Here is a 25,829-nt window from a genome sequence, read left to right as displayed (position 1 = left end):
TGTGTGCGCTGTAAGAATTATTTTAAAAATGACCTAAGGGTGAATAATGATTATGTTATGCGAAACATCTTCAAAAGACTTAGAGAAGCAAGTACTTAAACTCGCCAGGAAAAAAAATCAGATTGTCCTTTTTTCTCTTTTAAACATTATTTAAATATGTCTAGAGGCAAACAAAGTTTAGCTAGAACGTTAGCTGGGCAAAATACATTCAAGGGCCCAATCCTCTCCTGTTGAATCCATTGGCAAAACTCTCTGCCCACTTTAGAGGGAAACGGCTAGCAGTGATGATCCATAAACAGAAATGTATTTTCCTTAGGAAGAAATGTTAACTTTGAAATATTCTTCTTTCTTCCAGACACCCTCTCCCCACCCCCACTAACTCCTATGGAAACCCAGTGTTGTGTTTTCTTGTAGCGCTTGTTTATTTTCACAACAGCAAATGAAGACGTAAGTAACTGAATGATCCCGGCTGGTTTAAAGCCCCGGGGAAGAAGGAAAATGTTGATTCCTCTTAAGAACTTCACAAACGTTGCCTTTTGTGTGCCCGGAAAACAGGCGTATACATATAAAATCAGAGGCTTTGTGCCGGTCCCCTGTCGCGAAGTTGAATTTGTCTCGAAGTCTCTCCCTCCGGGGTTGAGCACTGAACATCTTGTCGCCTGGGTGTGGGTGTGATCCGCATTGTCCCGCCAACCTGGCTGAGGCTAGGGACCTCTGCTTGCTTCAGAAAGTTCCTCTGGCGGAGTTTCCAGGGGCTGATCCGCCCGCCGCCTGGCTGGAAGGGAAAAGGCCATTTGAAGGCTGCATTTTGCCACGTTCAAGTGGATCGTTGGGAAACCTGTCTCTTGGCCATCCCGGTTACGCCTGTAATTAGAGCCGCTGGGCAGCCCAGTTGCAGCTCCAGGCAGTGGACAACAGAGAGCTCTCCCCCCGGGTAGCACCATTTTATACACGGGGCAAGATTCCAAGTCATTCTGCAGGCTAGCCACAGAGTGAGGTGGGCAGATAATCCTCGCGATTACCCCTAAAAATGCTGCCTCTTTCTCTTTGTAAACTTCAGCGCACTTGCTGCACTCCTGAAGGGCCTTTAATGATTATCCCACTATTAGGGAAAGACAAAAATAATGAGGCAGCCAGCTTCTGATGAATACAGTAGCTCTCTGCTCTATGGCGGGGGGCATCTTGCTCTGCCATGAAACAACACAACACAAAACAGACCGATCTGGCATCCCGCAGAAAAAAAAATGAAATCGTTAAGTGTGGGGCTAAAGCACCAATGTTTATCTATTTTGCAAGTCGAACTAGGTAGGTCTTGTTGGTTTTGAAGAAAGAAAGAAAGAAAGAAAGAAAGAAAAGAGTAACATGACATGACAATGTTTTTCGTTCTAAATCTTAGGAGCATTTGTCCATGGGATATACATTCTTCTGCCCTCAATATAAATATAAAAAGCATAACAATTGTATCGAATTTATCAGCGTATTTCCCCCTTCCCTTCCTGCATCTAAGGCACGTTACTTCATTAAAAAACAAAACACAACAAAACACCCCCCACTAAGTACTAACGTCATTAGCTCCCCGTTTGTCTCTCTCCTTGGCTTCATCTGCGGTTACAGTTAACAGTCTCTGTCTGTAAAGAACACTTTTAAGTTCGTCTTCCCCTGTGAGCAACCCCACCAGGCTAGGGCAAAAGTGGGGGAGACAGAAAGAAAAACGAAATGTTTCCAGTGAAGGTAGAGCGGCTCCGAAAGCGAAGCCCCCAAATGGAAACTGCGGGCAGCGATTCGTCAGGAGGAGAAACAAATGGGCCTCCCGTGAGCTAGTTCTGAGGTCCTTGCGCTGTAACTTGCCTGCCCTGCACCGGGGAGCCAGGTTGGTGCAGAAGAAAGTCCCTATGACTGGGAGCAGCGCTATAGACTATCGGAGGGAGCCCTATATACTGCTGGAGAGAGAGAGAGATAGCTATATGGCTGACTGCAGGGCTATATACAGTACTTTTGGGAGAGGGGGAGCACTGTATATATAACTTGGAGGCGGTACTATATATATTGCTGGGGAGCAGTGCCATTTACTTCTGGGGGTCGGGGAGCTGCGCAGATTGGTGGGGGCAGCACTACCTATATTGCTGGGGAGCAGTGCTATGCACTATTGGGAGCGGGGGCCTCTATGTATATTGTTGGTGGTAGAGCTCTCTATATACACAGCTGGAGGGTGGGCGCTGGAAGCAACACTGTCTGCTGCTAGGCGTCTCCTTTCCTCTTCATCCACTAACCGGGTCCCTTCAGCCAACTCAATTCATCATTGGGTTGATGACCTTCCCCGGACGATCGCTGCCTTCCGGAGCCAGTATCCCTCCCCCCCTCATAACCTCCCTGTGTGCGCGCGCTCGCAACATCTGGCTGCGTCTCGCTGCACATCTGGGCGGGTAACGGGGCTGTCTCCAGCACGCAGCCCAGGCTCTCTGGCTGCGTGGCTGAGCGTGGAGGAGGAATGAGTTCGGGGCAGGGGGTTGCTGATCCATTCTCCCCTTCTCCTTCCTTCCACCCCCCACTCCCCCAAAAAGCCTTGACTCCTCAGCCGCCCCTGCCCCTTGAACGGCTCATTAGCCAATTAGAATCACTAATCACCTCCAGCCGCCCCCAGTGCCCCGCCCCGCCGGAGCAGCCTGCATACCCGTTGGCTGCCTTGCTATCAACAAATAGAGCTAATTAGCATAGGGAGCCCGACTCTTATAGGCCACTGGGGCTGCCTATCACGGGCGCCCGCTTCCCACCCCTCCTCGCCGGTCTGAGGGGCTGCCCGCTGGAGGCCGGCGCTCTGGCAGTCCGGGGGAGGCTCTGCGAGGGGCCGGTTGCATGCACGCTCCCGGGGAGCAGCCGCGGGGCGCTGGGGAACAGGCAGCGATGCTGGGCGCGTCGCGCGGAGCCTGCTGAGTGACTTGCCCTGGGGCAGTGGCCGTGCGCCCCGGAGAGCGCAGCATGGCACCCGGAGCCTCCCCGCGCTAGCCTCTCTCGGGGAGCGCAGCCCGCCTATGCGCTGCCCAGCGCGGCTCCTGAGCGGCTGGGTAGAGGGGCACCCCCGCGCGGCGCTGGGGCTCGACTGGCGGGGCCCGGGAGCATCCCCCGCGGCGGTGCCCGTGCGCTGAGCCATGCTGCCCGGCGTGCAGGCGGGCATATGGGACAGCGCCTGATCTGCTGCCTCGATGCGCCCAGCGCCCTGCAGCCGCCGCCGCCGCTCCTCCCGGTGAGACGGAAACTCCTGCTGCTCTGCATCATGCTCTTCCTCTGGCTCTACATGTTCTACTCGTGCGCCGGCTCCTGCACCTCGGTGCCCGGCCTCGCGGGGAGGCCCGCTGCCGGGGCTGGGGAAGCTGCCGCCACCGCTGGAGCGCACGGAGAGGGTCTCCAGGTGCTTTCCAAGTTGCTGCGCCGGGCGCCGTCCGGAGGAGCCATGGGGCTGGCGGGTTCCGCCGCGGCTTCCCCCTCGGAGCCGCGAGAGGAGCAGAGCGCGGCCCCCGACCCCACCAGCCCCATCTCCAGCTTCTTCAACGGCTCCGGCACCAAGAAGCTGCCGCAGGCCATCATCATCGGGGTGAAGAAGGGCGGTACGCGGGCGCTGCTGGAGTTCCTGCGGGTGCACCCCGACATCCGGGCCGTGGGGGCCGAGCCCCACTTCTTCGACCGCAACTACGAGCAGGGCTTCGCCTGGTACAGGTACCCCCCTGCCCCCACCCCTCCCTGTGCCTCCCGATGCGTGTGCGTGATTGAAACTTAACCCCTCCGGGGTCACTTGCACCAAACCCATAAATCACCTTCCTCACCCTCCGGGCCATTTCTGCTTCGTTTCCCCCTCCAGGGGAGGGGGGGGGGTTCCACTTACACCTTTTGTACAGATCCATAATTTATAGCCTCAGATCAGCAGCAGGAGTCACTCCCCTCCTCCCCCAACTCTGAACATGCAAGAGATGCTGCTCCCGGAGCTTTCCCTAGCGTCGCTCTTTGCAGCAGACAAGGGTCTAAATTAGGTGCAGCTCCGGGTTGGATTTTGCCCTGGCCCATGCTAGACCTATCCAGTGTGTATTTTTCCCTTTCTGATTTCTCCAGCCGGACAAGATTTCCTGCAAACTGCCCTCTGTGGAAATGGGTAGGGAGTTCTGCTTTAACTAGCAAACAAAATCGAGATGTCCCCTGGGGATTCCCATTACCGCAGAGACTCCAGGAAAAAAATATTTAAAGTTTATTTTTCTACTCCAGTTGCCGTGCAGTGGGTTTACTGCTCTGCTATCAGAGGGTGGGATTGTTTCTCTCTTAGCGCGATATAGAAATTGCAAAAAAAAAAAAAAAAAAAAAAAAAGTCTCGTCTCCCTCCAATTAAATTTGAATCCTGGAGAACCATTCAGCTACTTTCTACTATCCCCGCATGAGGGGGCGAGCTACACTAGGGGAATGCCCCAGAGGGGAAGCACTCTGATTAGACCCGTTCTTTGTTTCTAACAAATCGGCGAAGGAATCAGGGGGTATCTGTCTTATCGAAGGATCGGTCGCACAGATTCTGCTGCTATTTCAGGCATTAGCCATGTGGGCCACGGACTTCTGCAAGAGCAGGATCTGCCCATAATTTTTAAGATTACCCCGAACGGTTCGGATTGATGTTCTAGGTCAGGCTGTTGACTGACAACAAGTCAAGTGCTGTGTCCCGGTTCTGTTTCCTGAAGGCAGCTCAGCTGGTGATTAAAAATCCCAGATAAGGCAGCTGGGAAAGTTCCCATAATTTAGAAGATGGAAAGTTATTTGCTGTCGTGACCGATGGGGCAAGGCAGATGCCCCTTCCCATCTTGTACCGTTTCACCAATAGCTGCTTTTTCAGGTTCGGCATTTGCCAGTATCCATATAAACGTGCCCTTGACTTCAGTTTCTCGCATGTAGTTTTGGCGCCTGTAGTTTGCTTTGGCAAGACGGGGTTTGATCGCTGCGAGGAGGCAGCTTTAGCATGGAGCAGGGATGTAGTGATCTCTGTTGGGAAGAAAGGGACACTGCAGCATCTCTTCCAGCGCATCAGACCCTTCTCGGCTCCTTCTTTGCAAAAGGGAATCGATCAAAAACTCCGGTATGGCTCCGCATTAATTCGAACCAATCCAGATTTCTCTGAGCGTTTGCAAGACACGTTGTTTGGTTTTATCGATCAAACAAAATAAAACGCGGCTTTTTTTTTTTTTTTTGGCCTTAGAAATAAATTTTGATCATGAAAAGTTTACAGGGGGAAAATACTTCAGATGCACCGGATCCTTTTTGTTCTTTTAAATGCCAGAAAAGCGTTTAACTGTAAAATGTCTCTGGATTGAAATTGACCTCCGATGTTCCAGTGGTAGATTTTTATTTTTATTTTATAGTGAGCCGGTGTTTAAAGGCTTTGAGGTGCAAACTCCAGTTTGCCAGTACATTATTAGTTTAAACTAGATTTGCCCCGTAGTTTTGGATAATCTGGGTCCGATTTGCTCGCGGAGTTTGGAAATAAATAATCCCATCGATAGAGTTCCTGAAATATTGCTGCTGCTTCGTGTCCTTTTGCACCGCGTTCCGTTTAACTTCTGCGGTCCAACTTGTTTGGGCTCAGCCGAGCTGAACAGCAATGGAAGAGTAACAGTCTCGTATTAACGCTTTGTTCTTTCTCCCCGCTTGCCTTGTGGTGCCCAAATACGGGTTTTGTTTTGTCTGTCTCTTACCAGCGTGATGTCTCTGAATTTTGTTTAAAACTGTTTTGGCAGCATGGTTGTAAAAAGTCCTGTCTTCAGAACAAATACGAGTTGAAAAAATCGCCAAAGAACAAAATTGACAGTTTCTTTTTTTAAGCGTGTGTGGAAGGGAAGGACTGAAGAGAGAAAATGCAGCTCCCGGGAGACTAAAGTGCTTTGATTGTCCTCTCTTCCCCTCCCCTAATTATTTCTTTATTCTTGAATTTTGCTGGATGATGAAAGGCATCTTGTGCACCATGTCCCAGGCTGCGAGCTGCCTTGCTTTACCCTGGAGCTGCATTACAGGGGTGTTTGGGGTGGTGGGGGCACTGAGCGGCAGGTGACGGATCTGTACAGAAAATCCAGGGGAGAAAAGTTAGCCCAACTTCGCGGGGAAGGGGGAGGCTGTTCACCTGCAGCCTTCATCTGCCTGGTTCCCTTTTTACTAACTAAGCTGCGAGCACGATTCCCGCAAAGCCCAGTTTTTGGCGCTTTATGACCAATGGAAAGCGAATAACTTCCACTAAATCCTAGGAGACAATGGAATCTGACTAATCGAGAACTAGCCCCGACTTCGCATTGATGGGAAGGGATCGATACATAGCTAGAGATTAAAATGCACGTGAGTGTACAGGCCTATCTAGTAGATCTATATCGTGTGTCTATAGACAGTCACACAATCATATCATTAAATATATAGATCTACGATTTTTATGTATAAAGAAGCCTGGGTCTATCTTAAACAAAATCAGTTGTCTAATTCTACAATAGTCAGATCTGACTGTCTTGCAGTAAATAATATAAATCTTGAACGTCACACTTATTTTATACTTGACTGCTTTTTAGCTGTAGGTTCACTCTTTCTCTCTCAAGTTTTTTTTCCTTGAAGGAAAAAAAAAATTCTAAATCTGGTTAGCCTTTGAAAACATATTCAGGCATATAATGTTCTAACTCCAAAACAGTGACTCTATTAAATTAAGGAATGTTTCCATTTGAATTGGAGTAATTAATTTAATCCCCCAAAGAAAGGTGAAGGTATAATCTGTGTCAGCTGGAAAACATTTGGTGGGAAAGGAAAAAATAAACTGTAAACCAAGTGAAAAATCCAGTAGCACCCACAGTGTTCGTTAGGGATGTTAGTTACAAAACTGTGTTAGTACTGTATATTTAATTCTTTGCTGATTTTAAAGGGAATGGGTACTTGTTGATTTCAAAGAGGTGGTGGACTCCAGCAAAAGGAAATACTTTATTTTGTTGCAATAAAACAGAAACCAAACTAGCTATTCTTCCATTCAATCTTTCCCTCTTTTTTTCAGGGACATGGTACAGAAGTCAAATCTATTTTAACTCAATCCTGAAACCCATAAGCAGACACTGAAATTTATGGGGGTTCTGTGTTAAGACTATAGGGTCTGGCCCATTCAAAGTCTATTAGTCACTTTAGGTATGTGTTTAAGACTTTTTGAGAGGGGTGGTAGTGATAAAGGTGGAATCCTTTTTTTTTTAAAGATCTTCCAACAACAAAATTCAAAGCACCAATGTGTCAAGTTTTGTTTTTGTTATTTATTCAGCAGTTCATTAAGAATTTTCATTAGTAGAGCCTAAGAGGAGATTGGTAATCTTAGCACTATACTTGCCTTCAAGGGAGTCAAAACAGTGGTGTTTTTTTTTTTTTTTTTAAATATCCTCCCCAAACTAAACACAAAATGAATGAGCAAAACTGTCAGGGTGACAAGAAACATTAACTTCTACACTAATCTCTGCTGAAAGAGCAGCATTAGGATCCTACTGCAACCAGGGTAAGATAATTGCCTGGAAAAATGTAAACTCCTATTAAAAATGCTGGGTTCTCTCCCACCCCTGTGCTCAATCATGCACCTTCATTTCTCTGCTCCTCCTACAATCCGCTCTCGGTTTAAGGTCCGATCACTGATGAAAACCTGTTAACCTAATTAATCCAAAATTTTATTCAAACTCAGGAGTTAAATTTAAATCAAATTAAAATGTTCAGTGTATGCATTTGTACTGTAAATTCTAAACTAGGGTCTATTCTCCTCCCCCCCCATAGGATTAAAAAAATAGATAAGCTTTTTTGTTGTTGTTTTTTGTCTTTCTATAACTCTTCATTATTCACTCCTGAATCCCCGTCTTGCTTGAAAGCAGAGGTAACTTAAATTATTGCAGGGGTTATGAAAAATAATGCAACAACCTAGCCCATAAATAAGGATGACTTGTATTTATACATTACATAAACAGTGGTGGTGCTCTGCTTATAACATTATTAAAATAGGAGGGAATGGAAGAGGAATTTATTACCCTAGATTAAGGTTTAGACTATATATACCTTGTGGCCCATGTTGTTGTCTGTTTAGGATATTCAGAAAAGTTATTGCCTGACTTGTCTAAGGTAGACTTGAGGGGCTGTAATGTTGCAGGTTGTCACTTCGGCACAAACTGCACTACTCACAACCAGTTAAGTGGGTAATGGTTTTATAGTTCGATAATCCCAAGAGCTACAGTGGCAAAGCAGAGGAGGAGATTTGCATTAAGCATCAGAATTTAATTGTAGTTCCACTTGGCATAACAAGGCACCATTAACCTAAACAAAAGAGATTTGTGGGTGATGAAGCTCATTAAAGATGTTGATTGGGTGATGTTTTTTCCCCCCTCCCCTTTCCGTTTGCTGTGATGATTCAGGACTGCTGTGAGAAAAGAAAAGAAACGAAACAGTCATCTGCCCCTGTAATCAGGTTTGCTTTAGACTACGACTGGAGTGCTTCAGATTTTACCTAATTTATTCTCTCATACTGTCCCAGATCACTTCCTCAGAGCTGACATGCTTTTGAAGATGAGGTGGAAATACTAATTAAAAGCTCTTGTTTTGAATGATTCTTTCTCCCCTCCCCCCGCCCCCCCAAATCTGTAGTATACAACATGTTATTTGCTAATCTAATAGGGGAAAATATTTAGATTATATCTATATCTATTGTGCAAATAACCTCAATATAGAGGAAAACAAGTTAAAATTATAGCCACAGGTCAATTACAAATTGGTTTTAATAGTAAACTTAAAACTGAAATATTTTACACAAACCATGAATACTGCTCAGCTTCTGAACATTACTTTTCGCCCCTCCGCTTAACTTTCAAGATTTTGCATGTTGCTTTGACCTATTTAGGATGTTTAAATACTCTTCTGCTATTGAAACACTACTATATAGTGTGAAAGTCTTAGCAGAACCAGATCTTTATTTTGACCATACTAAAAATTATAGTGGTATCACTACAGGCTCTGCTGTGTGCCCTGTGACTAGAACATGGTGGTGGTGGTTAGATCTGTATGAATTAGGGGAGAATTTATTTCCAAACTTTGGCATTAAGGAGTTCATACACTAATTCTCCTAGTATCTCTCTTACTCACAGGATCAGTTTCACCACTGATAAATTACTCAGATTAGTCATTTTGGGAAGCAGAATGAAGATAATTAATTCACTACACTGGAGTTGCACTAATGGGGGTAAAACTGATTAGATACCAGGTTCAGCGTTATCTGGGTGGAGTTTCAGAGCAATAGAAAATTTATGAACATTATCTTCAGTGGCAGTGGGGCTGGAATTGCATGGTTGGAGGTAGGAGCTATTTAGTTCTAAAATCTGCAGTTCTAGGGCCTGATCCTGAAAACACACAAATAATTGACACACAAGCAGTCAATGGGACAAGTATAGGGTTTAAGGATTGGGGGGCCTTAGAACAGAAATCCAGGCTTTATAAAAACCATAGTCCTGCAAGTACCTGCTTAACTTTGCACACGTGAGTAGTCTCTTTTGGAGCCAATCGAACTACTGTTGCATAGCATTAAGCATGTGCATAAGCAGCCTGTAGGAGCATGGTGAAGATTTGCATGAATATTTCAAATTGTCAAATCAAGATTAGCAAAATACTGATGTTTAAAGAAACTTTTTTTCCCCAGGGCAAAGGAATACTAAAAATAAAATTGTAAACAGAGTTAAATTTGAAACCCTGTGAGTTTAGATAGCAGCTGTGGAGATTTCAAGCTCTCCAAATTTTAATTTGAATGCACTTTGAGAGACTCTCACCCTCCAACTTCTGTTAGCAAAACATAAAATAAGGTCACAATGTATGCTGCAATGGTTACTGAGAGGTGGTGGAGGAGATACAATCTAGCTAAAGTCTCTTTGAAATCTCTTGCTATCAATTCTGGGATTTCAACAGTGTACTGCCAACCCTATAGCAGCTAAGGTAAAATAAAAAAGCAAACTGCATTTATAATGCAGTATTCTGAAATGAGAACCTGCATGTTACAAAGCAGAAGAGCTGTCAAGATTTATTAGCAAAAATGGTGTTGAAGGTGTTGAACTCTGTTTTTAATTAGGCACCTAAATTAGACCATAAAATGGTTGATTAATCTTTTACAAGTGAAGGGGGGGGGGAATAACTAAAAGTAATTTAATCATAAATGTTATCCCAGATGCAGTGAGTTGGGAGACTGTCAATATTTAAAAGATATTTTTGCTTTACATTTGGAAATTAATTCTGAAGCAATTCATTGGAATATAAATTCTTTTAATAAGCTTCTGTGGGAGCTCTAGCCCCTTACCTTGTAAACACTTATGTACTTGTGTAACTTTGCTTATGCAAGTGGACCCATTGATTTCAATGGAATGTGATTACATGTAAAACTTTGTCACCAAAATGGCTTGAGATTGGGAATTTAAGAACCACATTTTAAAAAAGGATTTAAGCTTCTAAATCACTAGGCACACTTGCAAATTAGGCACATGAATAACTTTCAAGTATAAGTGTTTGCAAGACTGAGGGCTAAGTTTAGCTCTTAAAAATGAATATTGCAATTGGAAAATGAACATTGCAATTGCCAAACAGCTTCACAGTTTATAAATGTCACAAACTAAAAACCTGACAGCATATCCCTTTTTTTATTTAAAAAAAAAGCTTTTTGTAAATTTCTAACTCTGATCCAAATAAGCTAAAGGCGTTTGACCATATAAATTAGAAATAAGATATTGTCTCCAAACTCCCACTGATTTGACTAAGCCACAGCACTTTTTAGGGTCCTGCATATTTCCATAATCTCTATTAGTGTTTTAAGTTAATGTCAAAAAGGATAAAGAGCTATAGCTGAATGATAAAATTTCTTCTTTTGTCATTAGCATAACCAGAAAATATAAATTGCTCACTGTTCAGCTATATACATACGATCCCTGATTCTGATCCTAACGGAACACTTAAAACTATTCACAAGTAGTCCCACTGAAGTCAATGGGGCCGCTTGCATTTGTAAAGTTACTCATACGCATAAGTGTTTGCAGGATTGTGTCCTTGTTGCACAAATCCAATTGTCCAGTTTTTAAACTTTAGATCTTCTTCTTGATATTTCTTCCTAGCAATATGTTAATGGGATTATTTAACCCTGGGGAGGTGGTAGATCTTTGAGGAATTGGTACTTTGTTTTAGTTGAGAGACAACTTTAAAACACAATTTTTTTTTTTTTTTTAAGTTTCTGACTCATGCAAGGCAGAACTTTCTATAGAACGTGCGTATCTAGATAAGTTTCCATTCTGGAATGGTATTTGTGACTGATAGTATTTAATATTAATATATCACTTTTTGTCTGAACTGTTCCTTTATAAATTATATGGTATATTGGCTTGTGAAGGAGAGGCAAAATAGTGGTTTTTGTTTTTCTTCTGCTTAATTGTTTGCAAGGTAAAGGGGTTGTTGAAGTGAAACAAAACATGATTTTCTTCTGCTGCAAAAATAAAGCAAAATCAGATGTTGGGAAATACAGTCCCTGAAGCAGCAAAGCGATAAGAGGGGAAAAATTGAATGGATTTTCAATAGTAAGATAGCTGGAGATCCAATAGAAATGAATTCTGTAAGCATGTTGCATTTTTTCTGGTAATTAATGCAGCATGTTAGCTGCTTCAAATGAGACTATTTACCATGACAGAAAAGAAATAAGATCCAGCCGTTACTGCAAACTAATTATAAGTAGTGTGTGGAATTTTTGATATTTAATAAGCTTCCCCTTTGAGATTGTCTTAAAACATTGAAGTGTGCAGCATTAACAACCGTGTGTGTGGTGGGGAGAGGCCAGGGAATAGCCTCTTGTGGTCTGGTATGTAGTGCAATTGCTGCCTTACAGGACTGTCAAAAAAACACACTTATTGTGAGACAGACTTTTAAGTTCTTCGCACTATTTAAGAGTAGTATTGCTCTCCCAAATAAAAAGAAGGAATTCAATGATAAAAATACAGAGAAAATAGTTTCAAAATATCATTGAACTGATATTCTAGGCTTGCAAGAAGTGAAACAACCTATATTGCTTGCTGGATTATTTTTATATAAATATATTTTTTTTTCAACAATTTTTCTGTCTGCCGTAGGGCCAGTTTGTTGCAGTGCCAAGCACCTCCTGCAATGTGCTGAATATCCCTAGGACCCCACTGAATTTTTATTTAGACTAACAGATTGTAGGCTTTGTCTGTGTTTGGAAAGTGCCCTAGTGCTGTCATCTTAATAATAGCACCATAATGTACAATGCTCTGGACAAAAAACGATGAACCCTTGCCTTGGAAAGCCAAGTTTTAGGACTTGGTGAGCCGTGAACTTCCTTACCATAGGAAGATCACAATTGCCATAATGAGCAAATTGTCCTGTAGTGCCCCTGAGTACCTAGTCAGAGCTCAGAAAAGGGGGTGGGGGGATAATTAGTCTGTCTGAGTCGATGGTTTATTAACTATCTGGAGTAAAATCATGGCCCCAGTGAAGTTAACGGAAAACTTTCCTTGACTTCACTGAGGCTGGGATTTCACCCATGATGGCTGCAGCAATATAAATTCTTGCTTGACAGTGGTAACAAGTGTCTAGTTCCAACACCTCTTACCGTATATCTGTGCAAGCTATTGATAAAGCAACAAGGATCCAATGCAGCCAAGTGCTGAGTGCCCTCCACTACCACTGACAGCATCTTCTGCGGGCACTCAAACCTTGCAAGCTCTTGCTTTTAAGGATGCAAGGGGTCTCTTATGATAAACTTCAGAGCAACCTGGATTCCTTTGATTAAAAAAACTTCATGCATATGAATCATAGTATCTGTACAAAGAAGGCAAGCTTCTCTAGCAAATGTCATTGAGTTGAACTTAACTGGAACGAAAGCTACAATTTATTTAAAAATAAAGGCTTTTTGTTCTTTCTTGTTTGGATGGCTTCTCCTTAACATTTTTGATCCCTTTGGGATCTTTGTTCTTTTTCTTGCAAAAAGAAATCTCGCTATTATTGAGTTTGCCTCATACTGGTTTAAATAAGTACCCCCCCCCCCAAAAATCATTTGAGTGGGATTTTTCCCACCCACTCATTATCGTTTACAGGCAAGAATCCAATAGGATTTTAAATGGGACTATCACTACTTCTGTTTTTTAAATGCTCTGCAAGGCACTTATTGCCTCCAGTTAGATCCTGACAGACCCAAATGACATTGTCTTAGTGACTGTGTGGAGTTATGAAGAAAATGGCCCCAGAAAGGAGGGGTGGACTGCTATGATCAGTCAGCAAGGCCCTTGTGTTTGCATGGGATCATTCCTTTAGATCTGAGGAGGGTTGAGTTGTTCAAACAGATGGCAAAGATTATTCGTGTTGCTGGGCTTTCAGTGCGCTACTCTGTTTCAAGCACATCGCCTGATATGACGCACGTGATGAGTTCTTCCCAGCACGATGCTGAGAGGAGCTACATTGTCTGCCGTGATCAGGTTTCATAGCCTCACCTGTTGAGTTGTTGAACTTTTTCAAAGTTGACCATGCGTTCGGGGGTGTGTGTGTATGTGTGTGTGTGACTTATTTGGGTGGTGGATCTGCCTAGCTAATCTGATTAGTGCGATACTGTGTGGCATGTCATGGAACATTATGCTAGTGATTGGCATCAAAATAATTGGAAGAAAATCCCTGGTGCTCCTTATCTCTTATTAAAGTGGACAAGATGAACTCTTTTTAACTTATGCAGTTGAATATCTTTAGCTGCTTTCTGGGAGGTAGAAGGCTTTGATTGTCATTTGAAAAATGTAGGTGCCAAACTTTTTTTATTTCTAGATGAAATACTGCCTAAACAGTTCTTTATTTCCTACCCTGCAAAGTGCTGAGTACCATCCTAGTCAAAAAGAAACAAAATTGAGGCTGTTGAGTACTTGCCAAGAGCAGGCTTTAATTGCTCAATTGACTTGGGATGGAATAACAGCATAGACCTTGGGCTCCTTGTAGTAAGAACAAAGTATAGTCATCTTTCAACATGAACATTCCCCTCTTGTGTTGGTGTGAATGGCAACAATCAGTGGGTTGGGGGATAATTAATAGGCCAGGTCATTGTTGGACCGTGGACATATGGGCTCCAAAGAACAACAAATACCAGGTCACGTTATTTCGGCAGTTTAATGAGAAGGTCAGGAAGCTATCGGTTGCTACCTGTTGTCACCATGTGGTGTTTGAGGAGTGACTGAAGTGATGCCTGTGTGATTGTATATTAAACTTTCAAGCACAATAATGTTACATTCAAAATAGTCCCAGAAATCTAAATTTCAGAGAAGTTTACTTTATCTGCTCTCATTTATGCTCCCAACAATTTCACATCTCTTTACTTGTAGTGATTTACTTTAAACTTGCAACCTCACTAAGAAACAGAATTAGACTGTAATGTTGCACATAATTTAAAAAAGCTCGCAAAGAGCATCAAAAGACACGAGTGATAGCAAAATCTGCCCCCCCCGCATGTTCCAATCTAAATGGGATTTTTTCCCCCAACATCACCTTCTAAGGCTCTGATCGTGCAATTTTATTCACATGACTAACAGCACTCCGATAGACTGCAATATTGGCCACTAGATAAACTAAATATTAAACACAAGGCAGAAGATTTGACTGGGACACTGCACAGGAGTACTGAATAGCTTATGAAAATTCTTCTTTATATCCATAGTACATGCATGACTTGATGCAGATCAGCTGTACAGAGCATGGTGGTTAGCCACAGCACAAATGGGGAGGGAAGAAAGCTTTTATGCTGGGCAAAACACGTTTAATTAAGCAGATTCCCATCTCAATTTTTGTTGCCAGTGACACTATTTAATTGACTGTCAGGCACCCATTACCGTGACATGGAACATTAAAAATGAGCAACATATGAAAGTTGATCAGGCACAAACAATGCCCTCATCGATCCTTGTGCTACCATTAGAAGAATTTCGCCAGGCAAATGCTTGCCCCAAAATGTTGTATTTTGCCACCTGCTCTGAAGATCAGTACACTTGGGTTCTGATGGACCAGTGGAGGCAACAATGTCTAGGACCAGAATCCTTCTTCCAAGAATACCCTGTCCCCAGGCCCTCTGTCTAGGGACAGTAAGGAAAAGCTGTAAGAGAAAACAGAATTCCTACAACCTTTGGTACACAATGGCATCCTGGATGATCAGTAAATCAAGCTGAAGTCCAGTCCAGTTCAAATAACTAGTGTTGGGTACTGCACTTGGCTCAATTTCCTCGGCCACTTACTGGTCTTACAAACAATTTCTCTTTTAAAAAGTGCTCTCAACTCCTGCAACTGGTGGAAAAGACCCATGCTAAGAAGGGAAATGGACTAGAGCAGGGGTTCTCAAACTGGGGGTCAGGACCCCTCGGAGTCATGAGGTTATTGCATTGGGGGGGGAGTCACGAGCTGTCAGTCTCCACCCCAAACCACACTTCACCGCTAGCATTTATAGTGTTAAATATATATATTTTTTTAATTTATAAGGGGGGGAGGGTCTCTCTCAGAGGCTTGCTATGTGAAAGGGGTCACCAGTACAAAAATTTGAGAACCTCTAGACTAGAGTGAAACTGATCCTACCTACAGTGCTGTCAAATGCTCAACATAAACTGGTGGGGGTGGTAGAGGAGGACAAGAAGCATAATTTCTTGAATCTCTCAGGCCCAAGAATTTTGGGCTCTGATCCTGCAAGCATATATGCACATGCCTGACTTTACACATGAGTAGCCCTGTTGGAGTCTGTGGGAGTAGCTACAAGGGTAAAATTTAAGCACAAGCATGCACACTTGCAGGATTTGGGGCTTAAATGTTATTTGTAGTAATAACAGCAAAAGACACTTCAGGCAAAAATGTGTGGTCTATTGATACTGTCCCTCTAACACCCTGCTCTCTATCTTGAGGCATGTAATTCAGGGTCTAATCTTGTGCCCATTCAAGTTTATTGAATGCAATCAGACTTTCCCTTTTAATTAAAATAAACTTATTTCCCGCTGTCTTCAATTCTATTAAATTAGAAACGGTATCAAGGATTTTTTTTCTTACTACTTAATGAACATTTTGACTGTAACAAAATGGTTATATACATTGTCTTACTGTCAGTTAACTCTATCAAACCATGAGCCCAAAATAATCCCCAAACCAGTCCAGTTAAAGGTCCATTTTTTTCCTCGGGGCGGGGGGGGGGGGGTGATAGGGGAAGAGACCCTCTATCAAGGGCCAGCTCTTCACTTGGTGTTTAACTGGCGGTTTGAAGTCAGTGGAGCTGTGCCAGTTTATATCAGCTGAGGATCAAGGCCCAGACTGTACTAAATTCCCCCCCCCGCCCCCTAAATTTAATCTTCCATCCAAACTGACAAGTGGCTAATTTAATACTGTGCTTAGCTAAGTATAATGGGACTCTTGCAAAGCCTTGCCCAAGTAGTCTTCACAATGAAATCAGTGGGACTGTTTGTGTAAGTAAGTCTTACGCTATTAAGGATGAGTCCTAAAAGATCACGGCTCTAATCTGGCTGGTCTACTAATGCAAGACTTCAGCGTCACTGTGTTGGATTTCAAAGTATGTACATGAGGTGGCTTTTTTTTAGCACAATTCCCATTGGAAAACTCAATTTTATTTGTTTAAATTGGCATGTTCTACCTGCTTTAGTATGGATTCCTAGCCGATCAGTACTCCATTGCTTGTTCTATCAGTTAAGTGAGAACGGCATGTTTGTGAAGGTAGGGGAGAGGATGACCAAGTTCTGATCGTCCTTGCTGCTGGGCCTGACCCTGCACAGCAGGCCCTGTGACGAACCGATCCAAGTATCCTTGGAATCGGCACTTGAAATCCTCTTACAAAAAATACCTTGAACATGTAAGTAACTGTAGTGAGGGGATACGCTTTTAAAAAGCCAACACTGGAGCTGTAGACATTAGGACCTGATGCATGGTAACTGCAAAATACTTTCTTGAAGTTCTCAGTCACAGTGGGCATTTTGACAGAGTAAGAAATGCAGGATTGGGTCCTTCACATATCTATTTCTGTGTGCATGGAATCTATACATACACTTTGCAATAAATACATGCAACCCTTACATTTTGTAATGGTTATTGCATAATAAGTGTTTAAGAAGGGGGGGGAACCCCTCAAGGCTAGTTGCATCATGTAAAAAATAACCTCCACTATTTTGCAAAGCTGCAATCTGTCTCCAGGGAGGTGAATAAGTTTTAATCACACTAAAATGTATTGTATATGTATAGCTCTTCAGTGGAACCAATAATTTGCACTGACCAGGAGATCAATTGTGGATTACTGGATTATGCAAATTAGTGTCTAGGTTACAAACCATTCAAAAGAAAACATTGTATCAATGTGTGGTATTCACTTATTTTTACAAGCGTCATTCCATTTTTAAATTTGGAGTATTTCATAGGATTCTAAAATACCTTGCAACTTTGGACCAATTCTGCTCTCAATAACAGTGACATAAACCTGAAGTAACAAATAATTCTGTAATTACTCCAGTGTTTAGTGCTGGGTTAGGCCAATGGCTAACAAAGAAGTGTTTATGAATAGACTTTACTGCCACACTTAGCTATTAAATATTTGTTTAGAAATGTGCAAAGGCCAAATGAATTTTCAAATCAATAATTTAAGAATTGTGAGGTTCTCCTGTAAGTAGACAAAGTATCCTAGCCTTTAAACATCAATATAATTTGTCTTTGTAAAAATGTATCTTATGTTTTATACCCAGGAAACTAGTTTCCAAATAAAGTAATTATAAAATGACGCTGGCGGTGGTGTACAAACGACGGGCCTCCTCCTGTTCTTAGTTAAAATCAGTAACAGAATTCCTCTCGACAGAAGTGAGTCTGAATGCCTCACTCTGACACTGGCCTCATTGCCGGGATATGCAAACATTGCTGGAAATGGGCCTTAACCTGGACTTGCTCACACAATCCAGTATTATGTGCTATGGGGCAGCAGCTGCTATACCAGGTGTAACTCCAGAGTAACAGTGGTGAGTCAGCGCTAAAAATGGGAATGAATGGCTTAACTAAATTTCAGTCCAGCATTGGTGCATGTCTCCTATTGGTCCTTCCTTTTATATTATCTTAATAAATCCAAAGATCTTATAACACTGATCCCATAGCATTGTGATGTGCTAGACGGTGGGGTTTCGTAGATCAATTAGTCCCTGACAGTTTAGTGGTTTAGGATACAATTTTCCACAAATTCTCATGACTTGCACTCCTCAATAGAGGCACCAGTGAAAACTTTACCTCAAGCCACTAAACTGCCAGTAGCTAACTGGTTAAAGTCTCTTTTGAAAATGAGAGTTACTCTCTTAAGTCAGAGGCGCTTGTAGAAATTTTACTCTTGAGCTAGCTATATCTTTGGGGTCCATTTTAATTCATTGTCTTTGTTGGAATTAATGGATGGATCCTAGTGTAGAAAGTGAACCCTATGTTAACCATGCACTTAAACAGAATGTTTCGTATAATAGATCTCTATACCAGAATGCTAAGTGTTCTGCTGACTGGCAGAATTGCAGGCCGAGCTCATTAGTGTTGTAAAGTTTTTGATTTGGCTTTTACACTTTCTGTGGGAGTGGGTGGAAGGGGAGTGTAATGTCTCTCTGCCCCCACCCACCTTGCCATCAGTTTGTTAGAATTTGACACACATAATTCTGAGAGCGAATTTTGTTTCCATTTATAACTGCTCTAGAAGCTAGTGAGTAGGAGGTTGGTCTGGTGTTTCTGAAAGTCTGATAGAATCCAGTTAATGGGGCAGAGGGGGAAGTGTAAGAGTGGAACGATGCCTTGGGAGGAGTTGTCAGATTTGCCATGGATCAGGCTCAGATAAAACTGAATAGCAGGTTAGCGTTTCAAGCCAGGTCTCACTGCAAACTGATATGGGCTGGGAGCTCTAGTTGTCTGTCCTTAAGCTTGTTAATTACAGGTTCTCTTTCCTCTGTACTGCCTGGATCTGTTGTGGAAGGTGGAGCCCTCTTTTCCCTGATGCTTCTGCAGCATCAGGGTGTGTGTGTGTGATATCCATGTTGTACGTTGCAATTTCTGGCAAACTGTATCTTTAACATTACAGCTATTAGCTCTCCCAAGAGAATGTTGCAGTCACATAGATAAAGGTAGTATAATTAGGCTATATATAAACAGTAGGCCCAGGTGGTCTTAAAGCAGATTAAGAGCCTGTGAATTTTCTGATTTTTTTTTTTTTTTTTTTTTTAATATAAAGTAAAGGTATTGTATCTTTCCCCAGTTCTTGTATGCCAGTTCCTATAATTGCCACACACTGAGAACTCTTCTAGATTTCATCAGCAGACTTCGCTGGCAGTGTTAAGCCAACTGCAGGATTGGACAATAAATGGAGCTCTGTGAAGTCTGTCAGTTTTGGTGAACTTTTCTAGCTAGTTTGATTTGTGTTTTTTGTGACCACCTATTTAGTATGATTTTCCCCCCCACCGCCTCTTGTACCTGTAAGGAGCTGACTACTATGTGGCATCATTACCCTCTACTGGAAGGAATCAAAACTGCTGAACTTGGGATCATATGCCAAATACTGATAATAGAGAGCAGGAGTTTCTGATCTTTGCATGACCCAATTACCAAAGTTATTAGGTAGCCAAGGGTTTGCAACAAAACCCTAGTGATAGAAACTTGTTGGTTCAGGGTTTGAAAACAAACCCCTCCCTTTGTGTTTCTAGGATTTGGAGATTGCTGAAGGATTTGGCAAGTTTCCTGCAGACCTTTTGGGAAACCCAGCCCAAATATTGGGTTGGTGATGAAACCTGAAACTTTGAGCCTAGCAAATATTTGTTATGTGGCTTGTTTGAGAAATCTTTCCACTTTTACATAACGACAATATATATGATTCAAATCTTTATTTGCCCACCTCCTACCCAAACGCAGGAAAATCTTGTTCATTACAAAACTCAAAACCAAGTATTCTGGCTTGAAGGACAATGCTTTAGTTGCTCCTGAAATCGGCTGCAAACCCCTCCCCCCCAATTCCACCAAAACTCCATCTAATAAAGAAAACCATTGCAGGAAATGATGAGCTTAAACAAAATTAGAAGCAATGTGAACTGCCAGGCATGGGATGTTGCTGGACAAAGTGGTAAACAGTTCTGTGCAAGCCTGACGCTGCTGACCTTACTTAAGTAGAGTAGTACCTTACTCAGCTAATAGTCCCCATTGATTTCCACTTGAGTAAGGGTGGCAGAATTGGACTCGATGGGAGGAGACTGCATTTTAACATGGTTAAAGGGTGATCTTGCGTTTCTTTCTCGTTTGCTTGGGTTGACCCTCAGAGCGCTAAGCATTGCACTGCAGAAACCTATCTAGGTTCTTGTCATATGCCTGCCACAGAGGAGTGAATGCCTGGTGATTGTCAGTGCTAGCAATGGATAATAAAGTACAGTGACTCTAGAAGTTCCATCCTTCGTTTCTGTGCTTGGTTGTATGCAACTGGGTCCTCTGAATCTGAGAGCAATCAGGAAGATGAACTGAAGGGCTCACTGCTGCGTGGCCTTTTCAGACACCATGAGTACCACAAACCCCTGTGCTGGCTTGCCACAGAGTCTCCTTTAAAACTCCTGCATGATGCTCCTCTGTGCAGCTTAAAATGATGACGCTGTTAGAATTCTGGGGCACACATGAGGACCACTTGTAAGCGGTACGTGGGATCTCTGGAAAATAACCTGCACTAGATGGGTTTGTAAATGATTTCTGTGGAACGTAACATGACCCCAATTGAGCTCTTCTGCTCTGTTACTCGCTGTTTGATTTTGGAGCTGATCTGTCTCAATTAGAAGTGCCACAGCACATCTACATCCAGCAGACGGAAGCTGAGAGAATAGGCATTGTATGTGGCTGGTTCACAATGGAATCTTTTCACTCCTCAGCCCTAGTGTGGAGGCTGATGGCACTCTCCTTTGGGAGCCTATAGGGTACAGAGATCAAAGATGGGTGAGTCAATTACAATTCAGATTTGGTTCATCCATATGTTTGGGTATTTGAAAGATTTCAATGGTAACCAGTCTTATATCTCATATGCTCATTGATTTGTTAATCTGACACTTGCTTTAATCTGAATAACAATGGCTCTCATTCAAACTGAGCAGTGTTTGGGGGGGGGGGCAGGAAGTCATTTAACTTGGGCTTTACTAAGTTCTTGCATACAAGCCCACTGGGTTCTTAATACACAATTGTGGCTGAAGGATTTAGGAGTAATTTTTGATATGAGAAATTTTTAAAAAATCTATTGGCGCTATGGGTGAGGATACAGTAAAGAGAGGTACGAGTTTGCACACATACCTGTTTCACAATGTGGCTAGGCTGCTGTTTAATTGAGATTCTGACCCCATATAGGTACCATCTCTGGGTGCAAAAAGCTGAGAAGGCATGTGGTGGGTGTTAGAGTTATGGGACAGAATCAAAATATCCAACTGGCTCCATCCGTCCTTAACCATGTATTTGATGGTGTCCAGTGAAGACAGCAGGATGTGACCTATCCTGGTGAATAGGATGACTAGCTACTCTTATAAAGAGAGATGATCTGGGCTACCCAGATCTGAACAGGAGTGTGCGCATGTGGATAGTCCAATAGACTCACTCAGTCTGTCAGATCATTGGTATGGAAATGCAAAGTCTTTCATTAAAGTGTGTAGGTACAGCTTCTCATTACATGAACACACAGCAGAGAACATCTTCATGGCTGAGTCCTCCTTAGAAGACCCTTTGGCAGTGTTGAGTTGATTGTCTATTTTGGATCTATTTACACCAAGATCATGAGCCCCTGTAACTAATGGAGGAGGGGGTGCTCTGCAGACACACCTGCTTAATGTTTCTAATTGGTACCTGTCCTACTTCTCTGGGAGTTTCACTCTCGCCTTAGGCCAATTGTTTTCATCTGATCTAGCATGTTTTAGCTCTGATTTGTCTGGACAGCAGGCTTCTGACTTTGTAGTCTCATTAAGCTGTACCTTTTTGTAACTTTACTGGGCAGCAATCCCAGTACTCTTTCTGAAACTTAGTCATCATTTTTTTAAACTTTTTTTTTTCTATTTTTGGAGATTGAGGGGGGAGGGACAGGGTGGGGGCTGGCTTGGTAAGTAGATTTTGCAGAGGTGATCGTCCAGCACTAGACTTGATGGTTTCTTTTTTGTTTACAGCCACGCTAATTTAATGCAGTGGCTACTCCCTTTATGACTGTAATCACAAATCCAATTGTGAGTGATTAGAGAAGGCAATCCCATTTGTATTCAAATGCATTTAGGGATCAGTACAGAGGGTCAACAGTGTATTAATTTGCTAGATCTTTTATTCCAGAGTGGCAAATATAGTTCATCCTGGTGCAAGTACATGCTGTCCAGGTCATATTGTAGTTTAAAGTAGATTTAAACAGTGACCTCTTCAACCCCACCCTCCTAGTTTTAAAAAAACAACAAACCCACAGACCTATCCTTCTTTGGAGCAGAACATCTGGCCCTTCTGGAGGGGGAGAGTCTATTGCATGTTGGCCTATCCAATTAGTTCACTAATGTATAAACATCTTGAGCTGCTTTATTGGCTGAGGTTTTTAAAATAATGAAAAACCTGCAATAGAGCTGGTCAGCCAAGCCTCTGCTATAAGGACACCCATGGCTAGCAATCTGGAGGTAAAGCTCTGGAGAGATTCAGATTAATAAGCATTTCCACTCTTCTAGTGCCTTTCATCTAAGGATCTCAAAGCACTTTGCACACTTCAGTAAGCATTCCAGCACTTGTAGGAAGTAGGCAAGTTGCACAGCTGGTTGCATACTAACCATGTGTTGTATTCCATAAACGTCATTATTCAGCAGTTAACTTGTTATGCAGCCAGCTCTCCAGCTGACCAAATCTTTGCTGGACAACTAATTCAGTGAATAAAATATTTGTCCCCACATGTAACATTGACTGAAATAGCTTCATCCGGTAATCTTTGGCTTCTATTATCCCCACTTTACAGCTGGGAAAAATGAGGCACAGCAAGGCAAAGTGACTTATTGCAACTGACTCAGTGCTTAACTTTGATTCCTTTCAAAGGGTTTGCTTTGGAGACGATAATGAGCACCTGCCCTCTGAAAGTCAGGTCCCTTTTAAGGTATCAGGTTGGGCACCTGAAAATCACTACACCTCTACCCCGATATAACACTGTCCTCAGGAGCCAAAAAATCTTGCCGTGTTATAGGTGAAGCCGCATTATATCGATCTTGCTTTGATCTGCCGGAGTGCACAGCCCTGCCCCCCCCCCCCCCCCCCCCGAGCACTGCTTTACCACGTTATATCTGAATTTGTGTTGTATCTGGTCACGTTATATCGGGGTAGAGGTGTAGTTGCTCTTGAAAACCTTTTGACAATGTCTCTGGCTTTTAAAATTAACATTGAGTGCCCCCCCTCCAACCTTATGGATTTCCCTTCATTGCTGCGTGCTGAAGCCAATCGGGCTCAGCATTCATCAGTAAAACTGATTCCCATTCAACAGTCAAATAGGAGTTCATTGCTCAATGCAGGGAGGGCAGCTAAGCCCAGCAGAGTGAAGTGCTGTTGGATAAATTAAAAATCAAAAGCTGGTTCTCCTGTATGATCGGTTGGGGGTGCTCACGCTCCCTCTCTCAGCACCTAGCCACCATAAAGAAACCAGTCGGTGGCAGGCCTGTCACATGGCTACCACCTTGTAGCCAGTCCTGTTCAGGGGGTCTTAACCTCACACAATTCCTTAAGTAGCCTCTTCTCACAGTGTGGCTACTTCTGCAGTTAAAAACACCCCTTCCTTTTATCCAGGCTGGAGAAGGGGGTCTGAAGAGGAAGGGATTGTTTTCATTTGGAATTACAGAGACTAATTGTGAGAGGAGGAGGAAGCAGTGGAGGGAGGAAGAGTTGGGGCTGTTAAGGGTGGCCCGGACTTTGCTAGTCCAGTGACTGAACGCAGTCCACAAGGGTTGAAACAACTGGCCTGGGGGAGGCAGGAATCTCCTGCTGAAGATGGGAACAAAAGCGATTCAGCCCGACAGGAACTTCATGTCAAATACTCATCTTTCCAGAAAGCTGCTCCACGCATGGCAGACCATGCAGCATTGTTCCTGCCCATTCACGCTGTTCCTTGAGGGGAACTTGCCCCTTTTGCATGTTGCTTGTTCAGAGATTGGCTTTTTCCCCAGGCCTGAAGTCAACTGAATGAAAGAGGACCCCAAGAGACATCACAGGAGGCACTGAGCATGGCACAAAATCCATTAGCTTCTGGCTCTGGCAAATCTGAGCTTGTACAGCTTCATTATCAGGATGGCTGACACTTGTTCTAATCAAATACAGGATCGGGCTAATGTTCATCGGTTTTAAAGACTCCCACCCACCCTGAGGACAGAGGAAACAATATATTCCACTGAGTGCTGCCTTTGCCGGGATCAGTCACTAACCATGAGTGTGGAAGGTGGGATGCCTTTATGCACAGAAAAAGGGGGGCTGGGGGCAGATGTCAGCTCTGGATTGATTAGAAATGCACTTCCTGATAATGGCTATAAAGGCAAGGCACCAGGAGACTAGGCATTATTAGAGGAAACTTGGCAAGGTGGTGAGAAATGCAGTTTCCTGGCAAACGTTTTGAGCTGCTTTAATAGTTGGGTAACAAAGGGCCACATTACCTGTACAACTTCTTGCCCAATTATCTCAGAGTGCTAGGAACACAGATTAGTGCATTAATGTATGTGCTTGTGGCAAACATAGAAAGGGCCCACAAAGGGACTTGGACTTGATTAATTTAGTTTCAGCTTTGTATCCTAGACACACACAAAGAGCAAACCTATTGTTTGTGGTGTTTGCTCACCTGTGTGGTGCCTAGCCAGGGAGCTTTCTAAACAGAAGTTGGCACTAGTGAAAAATGAAACTGGCAGGTCTGTGCTCCCCCTGCCATAGCTCTGGAACCAGGAGATCAGGCATCGCTCTTGTTGAGGTGTAGCGTTAAAAATACATGTAGTGCGGGTCCAGCATGCACTCAGTGCTAGGCTGACTTGGGGCTAGTAACTCAAGGGTGAACCACTGGACTGAGTTCTGTAGTCTGGACGTGCCCTGTGTGCCTGGCTCTCACTTGGAAGGGACCACCACTATGTGGGCAAAGGAGAGCTCACTTTCCATGGCTAATTCAGCTTCTAGCCTCTCTGCTGTGACTGCTCCAGTGTCAATTATAGCCTATTGCAGTGGCGCTTTTGTCCTGTTCAGATGGTGGTTTTATGTCTGTCTTTCGCACAAACGGTACCTGTGTGATACTAATAATGCAGTGTTTCTTTGCAGGGACATCGCTCATACTTAAGGCCAAAGCTCTATTCTCTCCTTTTTCTCTCCCCCCCCGCCCCCCAAGTTTATAACTCCAAGAGTTCCACCCTTGCCGAAACACACACTTTTTTTTCTGGAGTTGTTTCCCTTGTATACCACAAATTTACTATAATGAAGGTACCCCAGTAATGTGTGAACTATTTTCCAAGTCTGTTTTTAGTTGTTGATGCAGTAACAACCATTGCATTTTTTTAACCAGAGATTTTTCATTTTCCTACCAGTGCAGGGTGTTAATTGCTTGCTCTTAACTCTGAAAGAGGCCACCTCTGTTAAATAGTCTTGTGAAGTGTTCAACTTGTGATACAGCTGCTCGTGTCGTGTTAAATGTCGCTTTGCTGCTCTTGACACTTCACCTTGATGTGATACGAACTCTGCTGGGTTAGATACTAATGTAAGAATCCAGCAGAATGTTTGATACTACA

General features: G+C 43.2%; 1 protein-coding gene across 1 annotated transcript in view; it reads left to right on the top strand.

Moving 5' to 3' along the window:
• Positions 1 to 2,763: 2,763 nt before the first annotated feature.
• Positions 2,764 to 25,829, top strand: part of LOC117887408 (heparan sulfate glucosamine 3-O-sulfotransferase 3B1-like) — a 46,129-nt gene continuing 23,063 nt past the window's right edge. Inside the window, exon 1 of the mRNA XM_034790003.1 lies at positions 2,764 to 3,711. Within this exon, the coding sequence (XP_034645894.1) occupies positions 3,173 to 3,711 (539 nt within the window). The 5' untranslated portion in view covers positions 2,764 to 3,172. The remainder of the gene's footprint in view (positions 3,712 to 25,829) is intronic.

This window comes from Trachemys scripta, chromosome 14 (assembly GCF_013100865.1).
Source record: "Trachemys scripta elegans isolate TJP31775 chromosome 14, CAS_Tse_1.0, whole genome shotgun sequence".
In the NCBI taxonomy this organism is placed as follows: domain Eukaryota; kingdom Metazoa; phylum Chordata; order Testudines; family Emydidae; genus Trachemys; species Trachemys scripta.
This window is presented reverse-complemented; position numbering and strand designations above follow the sequence as displayed.